At 31.9% G+C, this 10,554-nt stretch overlaps 1 protein-coding gene across 3 annotated transcripts in view; it reads right to left on the bottom strand.

Moving 5' to 3' along the window:
• Window positions 1–5,216, bottom strand: part of LOC145252478 (caskin-2-like) — a 969,745-nt gene extending 964,529 nt beyond the window's left edge. For all 3 annotated transcript variants that reach the window (XM_080111905.1, XM_080111904.1, XM_080111903.1), the window contains exon 1: window positions 4,790–5,216. In XM_080111905.1, the coding sequence (XP_079968031.1) occupies window positions 4,790–4,886 (97 nt within the window). In that variant the 5' untranslated portion in view covers window positions 4,887–5,216. The remainder of the gene's footprint in view (window positions 1–4,789) is intronic.
• Window positions 5,217–10,554: the final 5,338 nt, after the last annotated feature.

The raw sequence follows: 10,554 nt of genomic DNA on the forward strand, positions 1-10,554 counted from the left end.
TTTATCAAATCTCCATTACTAACGATTACTAAGATATTATCCCATTGACTAGTGTACACACGCAATAACCCTTATCCCCGAGTGGCTTCCGGACCTTGATACCTTAATCCCATGTAAAAAAAGAAATAAAATAAAATAGTGTTATATTTCAGCACAGTTCGTGTTCTGCATTAAGTATCTTTATTTTTGCCCCAGTTTCTTTTGGGGGGAAGGTGAATTTTCCTCACTATAAAAACGGGGTTTGCGTCTAACTGCCCTCGTGGGGAGGCAAGTAAATAAGGAGTGTCTACTGGAGATTGAAGGTTCAAATCAGACGATAAAAACTTACTATAAATTAATGTTTAAATCCGTCCGTGGTTGAAGAGATGAGAACAATCTACCTCCGTAGATTTAAATAACGGTTTCAGCTCGAATTTCCAGAATTCAATAAAGCGGCTTTTTGTTTACAAAGTCATCTGTCGGAAGTGACATCAAATTTTAAGGTACGGATGACCGACATCGTACTTTTTTTTTTTAAGCAAATGTAAAGATAGAAATTTTATTCAAACGATCTTTATTTAAACTTTTAGGTTTGTATTACTGTACACAGATTCGAAAAAGTTGTCAAAAAACAAATACGGCAAGATAAGTTACTTTTCTACCTAACTGGATATAATTTTCGTGTTTTTATTCAATGTAACATGTTTATTCAGCTCGAAAAACATGCAGTGTTTACCGATGTATTGGAAAATTCAAAATGGCGCCCGACTGTCTTTTTAACACGGTAAGTTTAGGAAAAGATGTTATAAATAATAAACTAGACAAAATACTATTAAAAAACAACCGAATATATGTCAAATTATGTCACGGTAACATATATTGAGCGAGTTTCTAACAGTATTTTGTCTACTTTATTATTTATAATACCTTTTCCCAAACTTACCCTCTCCGAGAGAGAGTCGGCCGCCATTTTGAATTTTCCAATACATCGGTAAACACTGTATGCTTTTCGAGCTGAATAAACATGTTAAATTGAATAAAAACACGAAAATTATATCCAGTTAGGTAGAAAAGTAACTTATTTTGCCTTTGATGACATTTATTTGTTATATATTTGTTTTTTGACAACTTTTTCGAATCTATGTGTACAGTAATACAAACCCATATATTAAAAAAAACAACAGTTTATAATCATTTTTATGATAACTATTATTATTTTGGGTACTAGTGCTCTTATTGATCCGTGCTGAAATAATAACGTTATTATTTAAAAGGCCATTCTTAACATGGGGAGGGGAGGGTGTTTTGTACATATTCTTTAATTTAACCTTACAATGGAATAAAAAAAAATCCCCATAAAACTTTAATTAAACTTGGAAATACGATTTAAAAAATAGCGCGGATCAGTAAGTGCACAAGCATCGTATTTTCTTATAAAGACTGAAGAAAACTTGTATTTTCATATTTGCTTTAAAAAAAAAAAAAAAAAAGATACAGTGTTGGTCATCCGTACTTTAAAATTTATCTGACGTCACTTCCGCCGATGGCTTTGTAAACAAAGAAGTACGACTCTTAACAAAAGCCAATGAAGCTGTACTTAAAGAATGGTGCAGGTTACATCGGCCGAAACGTTGCGAAATTATTGAAACGAGTTCACGTGTATCTAACGTTGTGTTCCGCCTTAAAATAAAGACGTTTTATTTGTGTCGACTGACCTCAATCAACTCTGACCAGGTCAATACATGACACGTGTTATGCCGTTAAAAATAGCAGTTATTTTTTATTATTATTATTATTATTATTATTCGTTTAAGACGAGACTGTTTACATCTTTTTGGCTTCATATATTTATTTTTAAACTAGTTAAATTATTAATTTTATAATTAAAAAATCCTGCTTCAATATCTATAAACGTATTACAACGTATATACAAGGCCGACTAGCTGATAGCCACACAAAGAAAAGATGTATGTGGTCCCTTCTTTTTATATGTATTAAATCTTTCGAAGAGAAATATCCGTGTTTTATCTCCGTTTCTGTTCGATAAAATATTTCCAACCTATTTTTAGTATTAATTTCTAAAGTCTGACAAAAGGCCACCATTTCTTGAGTAAAAATAGAATATTGATCAACTCCGTTCTACAGGATTTTAAAAGAACACTTGAACAAATGCGTGTGTGCACGGAAATTTGTTTTAAGCGTGTGATATTTTCTCGCCTCAATGTAACTGTGATAATTACGTGTTTATTATTTTTTTATCATTACGATTACTGCTTCCTCTTCACTTCCGGTTGCTCCTCCCAAGACGCTTTTTTTTCTCTAAACAATAACGTTATTACTTAGTTTCCACCTTAACATGATAACTCATAAATGTATTCAGGTATGCTGACAACGAATATCGTATTAAAATTTTCTGCGAAAAAGTAATTTTCCGAATATTAAGCAATAAAATTCCTTATGTTAAAAGTGGTGGCCATTGTTGTACACGCAAGTGCGCATATTTTTGGCTTACTTTAAAGAGAGAGGGAGGGGCTTCCTTTATTTATTCTGCACGTTCATTTGACAATTTAATAAACAAAAGATACTGTAAAAAATTAAAAACGAAGGGGAAATCGGAAGTAAAGTTGTAACAGAAATCGTATATATATATATATATATATATATATATATATATATATATATATATATATTAGTTACTATTCATTGAATATTTTTTTACATTAATGAATGAAATGGCATAAAATAAAGCTAAATTTAAAAAGTGCGGACCTAAAGAATCTTGCCCCCTTATGTTTTTTACTTTTAGTTTTTTGTTGCTGTTTTTGTTTTTTTCGATGTTTATAGCGAATTTTTATCGATGGACACTAATCTACCAGATTGGGGGGAAAAGGGGTTGTCGGTGGTCAATATTTAAATATTTATAAGGGGGTGTTCAGTTTCTAATGCAACCTTGCAATAAATCGGTCATCCATTTTAGAACCACTCGATGTTTTAGGCCGATGTTTTTTTTGAATTTCGCTTTTTAAAATCTCAAAAAAGGCTAAATTCGCGGAATTTAACTTAACATCGAGTGATACTAAGAATGGTGATCGAATTACTATAGATACGAGCAAAAATGGTGAAATAAAGATGGGGATATGGGCGCGTACAACAATGGCCACCACTTATAACATAATTGCATTGCTTAATATCCGGAAAACTAATTATTTGCGAAGAATTTAAATGCGATATTCGTTTTCAGCATCCCAGAAAATCTATCCAAGTTGCCATTTTAAAAGAAAAATGATAAGGTAGAAACAAAGTAAAAATTTGCCGATGTTTTTTTTATGTGAAGTTGTTTACGAAACGTGTTTCTTGCCTATATGTAACTTTGATAAAAAGAAAGAAAAAATCATACGAAATTATTTTGATATCATTAATCGAAGATTTATTAGAATAAAAATAGAGAAGTCCCAAACATGAGTATTTTAACTATTTTCTTTATATCCCGTAATTTTATAGGTGCTTCTACAGAATTTGAACCGAACCAAATTGAATTTTGCTGACCTAGAACCAAAATCTTAGGTTAGATTAACAATATAAACAATTGAGAGTATTTGTACAGTTTACGGCTCGTGCTGAAATAATGTAAGAAAGCCATTCTTATCATGAGGATGGGAGCTTTGTTAACTATTCTGTATTTTCACATAATTTAATAAAAAGACAGTTAAAATTGAGTTGAACTTGAAAATTGTATCTAAAAAAAAAAAAAAAAAAAAAAGCACCGCCAGTAAATTATACAAGTACAGAGTTCGGTTCAAATTCTGTAGAAGTATTGAATCAGTGGTACACACTTACTTCACTTATAAAAAAAAAAAAAAAAGAGGCGAATCTAACCTGTACGAGAGTGCCCACTGCCCACCCCCTAAAAATGCGTGTTTTACGTTTTTTAAAAATTTGTTTCCGATGATTGTCAATAGCGAAAACAATTTGGAAAAAAAGATTTTTAAGAAGGGGGTTCACTCACTGACTCCCTGTCCATTTCTTTAATGACGTGTCACGTGATTAGAACGTTATAATGAGAAAATGAACCCCCTCCTTAAAAGTTATCAATTAATTTTTTTTTTTTTCAAAAAATGTTCTGCTAATATGATACTTAAGCCTGTAATCTATGATAATCGCCAGAAAGAAAAAAAAAAACTTAAAAACACGCATTTTTAGGGGGTGAACACTCGTACAGGTCTGAAAAAGAAACAAAATATGGGTGGCCAAGTCCACCCCAAAACGGTTTACAGGCAGGATTGAGGAGATTTGATAAAAAAATAAAAAAAATACCATGTTCTTTGTCCGGACAACACCGGATAAATAAAGTTGTCAAAAAAGAAAATGTCACTTTAGATTACCTAAGATTTAAGTATAAGAATTAAAAGGTGCTAATGCAGAGAGTGATCCGCGCTATTTTTTTAAATCGTATTTTCACGTTTAATTAAAGTTTTAAGAAATGTTTTTTTTTATTCAATTGTAAGGTTAAAGTACAGAATAGGTACAAAACAGTGTTTTGTCAAAACACCCTCCCCCCATGTTAAGAATAGCTTTTTAAATAATAACGTTATTATTTCAGCACGGATCACTCTCTGCATGAGTACCGAATTAAAATAATAAAAATAATTAAGCTTGATCAGCAGGTCCATGTTCGAAAACAAAAAATGCACTTGAAGAAGGTCGGCGGTTACATCGACTGAAACGTTGTGGTAGAAATCCTCTAGGTAAAAAAAAAAAAAAAAAAAATCATTAAAAAAAAATTAGAAAAGAAAGAAAAAGTCATACTTACTGTTTTTTACGGGTTTGACGGCTTTTGACAAGATTTTTTGAACATTCGAAATATCTTGGTTTTTTATCGCATTAAATAAACCCTGGTCTTTCCCCATTGTAAGTTTCCAATGGATTTCCGAAGATGTGTTTTATCCAAAATATATTTAAAAAAAAAAAAAAAAAAAAAAATCTTTGGCTTTCTTTTTCTTTTTTTTAACCTCACTTAAAATAAAAATAAAATCAATACAAACAATTCATTACTGGGAATTTTAATAATTTTTCTGTTGTGCGAAAATATTTATTTTTCTATTTCTCCTCCCATCGGCTCTAGAATAACATGATATTTAAAAATCATTAGGTTGCAACTCCAAATTAAAAAAAAAAAAATTGAGCGGCTATTAATTTACCCCGTCCCCTTTCTTAAAAAAAAAAAAAAAAAAAAAAAATCAATATCTTTTAATTAAAAAATATTTGTTTAAAAAAAAAAAAAAAAAAAAAAAATAAGTAAAAAATAATTTTAATATAAAAAAAACTTTACATGAATGCGGATTCTCAGTTAAAATAAATTAATTCGAAATTTTATATTTGTGCTTACAAACTTAAACGGGTGTGGAAGGGGTGTTTCGCTATTGGATAAATCCATGATTACTTTTTGGGAGTGGAGGGGAAGAGTGTATATATATATATATATATATATATATATATATATATATGTGTGTGTGTGTGTGTGTGTGTTTACTGGCAAACTATTATTGTATTTTATGTATTAGGTATATTTTTTATTTTGATATAGTAGATATTACTATATACTTTTATTTTATATTAGCGATTACAAAAAGAAATATAAATTTATATAAAAAGTTTAAAAAATATATATCTGATAAAAAAAAATGTAAACACGATTCACAACAGAAAAATTATATGTTTTAGAAATAAATTGACATAACTTTTTTTTTTCTTGAATATAAAAAGGGGTCGTTCCCCCTTCTCTTTCACAAACAGATCTCGTTTTCGGGTTTTAAGAAAAAGCCAAACGATTCTTTTCTCCAAAAGCTGTAATAAAAATCGCGTAAAAAAAGGGTAAATATCCAATCAGTTGCTGTTGTAATTGTTATTCGATGTACCTGCATATGGGAGTAGGGGGGGGGAGACTTTTTTGTTTGTTTTGTTCAAGAGGATGATTTTATAGGTAAAAATTAAAAAAATGCCAGTCCGTAGTCCGACCCAGTCTAGGTAGGTATATAAGAGAGAGAGAAAGCAAGCTTTTATTTTAAAATTGCCTCATTTTCTTTCTCTCTCACTTCTGGTTTTGCCGGACTTGAACGCTTGCAAGTGCGCGTGCGATTTTGTTCGCACTACTACTACTACTACTACAACCACCACCACTACTACTACTATTATTACTAATGCTTCTCCACTCCACCAACGGCAAACTCCTCCTTCCCCCTCTGTTCTTTACCTCCCACTTTCCCCTCTTTCACTCCTCCTCCTCCTCACTGCTTCCTATACAACTGCCGTTTTTCGCGACTCGAAGCCCGCGAATTTCCTTACGGTCGGTGATTCTACGATTTTCCCCACGTTGAAAAAGAAAGAAAGAAAATAATAATAATAATAATAATAATAATAATAATAATAAAATCGAACAAACAACAATATAAAAACAAAGACTATTCAAAAATTTTATTTGAGAAATTACTTTAAGTAGATTTATTATCTAGAAAAAAGCTTTAATAGATAGAACTTTCATTATAGTTTAACAAAATCGAACATGTTTAGTAAGTGCCCGATGTCGCTTTCCTCTATATGTGCTTTTTTTCCATAGCCAAAGCGAGATTATTAGAATATATATATATATATATATATATATATATATATATATAGAGAGAGAGAGAGAGAGAGAGAGAGAGAGAGAGAGAGAGAGGGGGGGATACCGCATGTCGACTATCTTGGGGACCTTTTTTGACACGGGAACCATACATGTTTTTTGTTTTATGATTTTTATGGGTTTTTTTTTGTTTTGTTTTTAATTTACTTAATTTTTATTTATTTATTTTTTAGGTATTTTGCAAACAAATAGTCTACAAATGATAGGTTCTAATTAATTCGTGATAGTTACGGAGCTAGAGACAGTCGGAGGTTTTAAGGCAAATGTTGACTTCGGCGGCCTAAACAGAATATAATACAAGAAATGAATATAAATGATAGAAATGATATTTGTTTGTTTGTTTTTCTTCCTTTAATGGGGAACAATTTCGAGTTAAAATCTAGTTAGTATTATGCATGTACTGTGAAGAAAACCCGTTTCCGTTTGGAGTCTGTAAATATGCTAGAATAATCAAGATGTAAACACAATGGAGTCTTATTGGAACCAGAAGTGTTTTAGTATTGTTCATAGAAGTATGATTTTTATAATTGTGCTCAAGGAAAGGAAAGGGGGGGGGGTAAAACGCCCCCCCCCTTATTATTACGTAATGATATATTCATTTGAATTCCAATAAATATAGATAATTTATTTGTCAGTTCAATAAGGAAAAACAGAAAGTTATAGAAACTCTTTAGATATATCGTTTCAAAGCCTAATGCTTCTCGTCAGAAGAGAAGAAAGGAGCTAGGTATATTGAAATATATTTGGCACGTCTTACATAGGTTAGAAAAGAAAAAGAAAAAAGAAAAATATTTAGATTTATTTTGTTTTGTCCTGAATTATTATGTTATGCTCCACCCTTCAATGTCGAACTTCATACATATATGTGTGTGTATATATGAACGTATATATATATGTGTGTATATATGCGTGTATATATATATGTGTGTGTGTGTGTGTGTGTATATATGAACGTATATATATGTGTATATATGAACGTATATATATGTGTATATATGAACGTATATATGTGTGTGTATATGAACGTATATATATATATATATATGTATATATATGAACGTATATATATGTGTAAATATGTGTGTGCATATATGAACGTATATATGTGCGTGTATATATGAACGTATATACTATATATATATGTGTATATATCCGTGTGTATATATGAACGTATATATATGTGTGTATATATGAACGTATATATGTGTGTATATATGAACGTATATATGCGTGTGTATATATGAACGTATATATGTTTATATATGCGTGAGTGTATATATATATATGTATACTCTTACTTTTATTGCTTATATATTTGTCATTTATTTTCCATCTTATATATATGCGTGTGTGTGTGTGTGTGTGTGTGTGCGTGTGTATTGGAGACCGACTTTGTGCCTAACTAGGTCCTCGTAATGAGACAAGTAAATACGAACGCAAAAGTCAACACAGCACGGCGCATCCACATGCATGCACCTCCATGTGTACACCCACACACATGGACCAAATCAAACATATCAAATCAAACATACACACATGCCACGTCAACGCGCGCGCACACACATACACATTCCCTGTCTTTTTCTCTATCTCTATCTCTCTCCCTCTTACACGTACCGATCCCTACATGTAAGAGAGCCTTCTACTCCAGTAGTGTCTTCCACAGAACCGCTAAACTTTGGAATTCCCTCCCCGGGTTCCTGTTTCTCCAACTGTACTGACATGCAGAAGTTCAAGTGTAATATGAACCGACATCTTGCTGCCCAACTTTCCACATAGTACCTTTTTAGCTTATGTCCCTGATAGTAACCCCCCTACATCAAAGTGGCAATGACCCTTGTTTGGGGTGAAAATGTAATTTTAAAAAAAGACACACACACAGGCATGCGCGCACACAGACACACACACACACACGTATGGAAACAAGAAATCATAAAATCTAACCCATACACACATACGCAGACACAACGCACAACAACCCACCCTTACACACACACACGCGCGCATGCACTAACACACACAAATCATGAAAATATTTACAAAAAAAAAAAATTTAACACCTCCCACCCAATAAATGAACTCAACACTGGCGGAATAAACCCTTAACCAATCCCACTGGGGACAATCAGTCTCACATCCACATATCGTTCGAAAGCATAATCGTGCTAGCCGAACTAAAATGATCCCCCAAAGGAAATCCTATAAACTTTTCACCAAAGCCAAATTTTTTATTAAAAAAACTTTTAACTAAAAAATACCCGAAGAGAGCTAAATAAGGCTCGAAACGCGTTATGAAAACATTAAAAATTACTCAAACAATTTCTGGTCTAAACATTTGAAATTTTACATAAAGGGTATTCAGGGATAGGACAAGCTTTTTCATCGGTTTGGGTCGAAAATTTTTTGTTACCAATATATAAATGTTTGTTTATATGTATGTATGTATGTATGTCTGCCCAACACTTTCGACAGAGGCGGCGGATTTTCTCAAGATCAGTATCGTTTTGAAGTTCGACCTTACAGACGACAAATATCGAAAAATTGGCTAAAAACATTAATATCTTCACCTTCAACTGGGCACTTTTCTACAGGGGTGTCCCTTTTTTTCGCCGATATTTTTTAAAGTCATCCTCTCGTTTCGATTATCTAGCCTTAATTTAAAAAAATGTCACTTCCAGTTTGGTGGTGGTCGTAACAGGGTTTTTCTCGTTCTTTTCCTCCTTTGTAGTTCGGGGTCGAGCCTGCCTTCCTACTACCACTTTTTTTTTTTTTTGCTCAATAGACACATCCAAACACCCGGGCAACGCCAGGCTGAAATGCTAGAATCTCTCTCTCTCTCTCTCTCTCTCTCTCTCTCTCTCTTATATATATATATATATATATATATATATATATATATATATATAACAAAAATTACAATTAAATTATTTACCGAAATGGTCCAAGATGGTAAAATTAAAGTATATTATAGATATTAAATAATTAATATTTATGAAGTAATCTCAACTAGATGTAAAAGCTCGATAAAACCAAATAGGAGATAGAGCTTCTAATAAGAGCAAATCTCTTCTCTTCCCTATCTATCTTCTTCTTCTTCTTCTTCTTCTTCTTCTTCTATCTATCTTTCTCCTATTCTATTCTTCTATCTTTTCTTTCTTCTATCTATACTATCTATATATCTTCTTCTCTTTATCTATATAAATATCTATCTTCTATATCTTTCTTCTATCCATCTTCTATCTATATAAATAAAATGAACTCATTTTTCCCCTCCGACTTTGACCTTAATAGGATTAAAAATCATGACATTACATGCAAATGTAATGCGTACAAACTGTAACATATTATCTGAGGTGTGCTATAGGCCTATTACCTTTACAGTTCCTCGACAATGGCACATTCCTATATTTTTTTTCCGGTGAGAGTCCACTGCCCAAATCGGTTAGATTCAATTGGAAGTTGCAACATCTTTTCTCTCTATTAGATTCCCCCTTTCCCCACTCCCCATTTATACCGCAGCAGATGCGTTCACAAAGCACAGTACGAGGAAACACCGGTTTGGAATCGTACAAGGTTCTTTATGCAGTATTTCGTTTTTTGTTTTTGTTTTTTTCCCCCTGTTTTATGCTTTCTGTTTTTCCCATAATAAAATAAAATTTTAAAAAATTTTAAATGCGAAAACTTTTTCTTTTTTTTTTTTTAGTTAGAGTAAGACGCAACCTGCGGGACTAAGTGGTTCTTACTTCCGGTTTTAACGACTCTAACCGTGAAATCTAACTATGACCTTCATTTATTAGTGCTTTCAACTCAACATTTACTTTTCCACAAAGAATTCATTCTTTAATATTTATTATTACAACGCAACGATATCGTAATTTCACTTGCATTACACTTAAATT

This window comes from Euprymna scolopes, chromosome 29, assembly GCF_053919585.1.
Source record: "Euprymna scolopes isolate OS-2025 chromosome 29, ASM5391958v1, whole genome shotgun sequence".
Taxonomy (NCBI): domain Eukaryota; kingdom Metazoa; phylum Mollusca; class Cephalopoda; order Sepiida; family Sepiolidae; genus Euprymna; species Euprymna scolopes.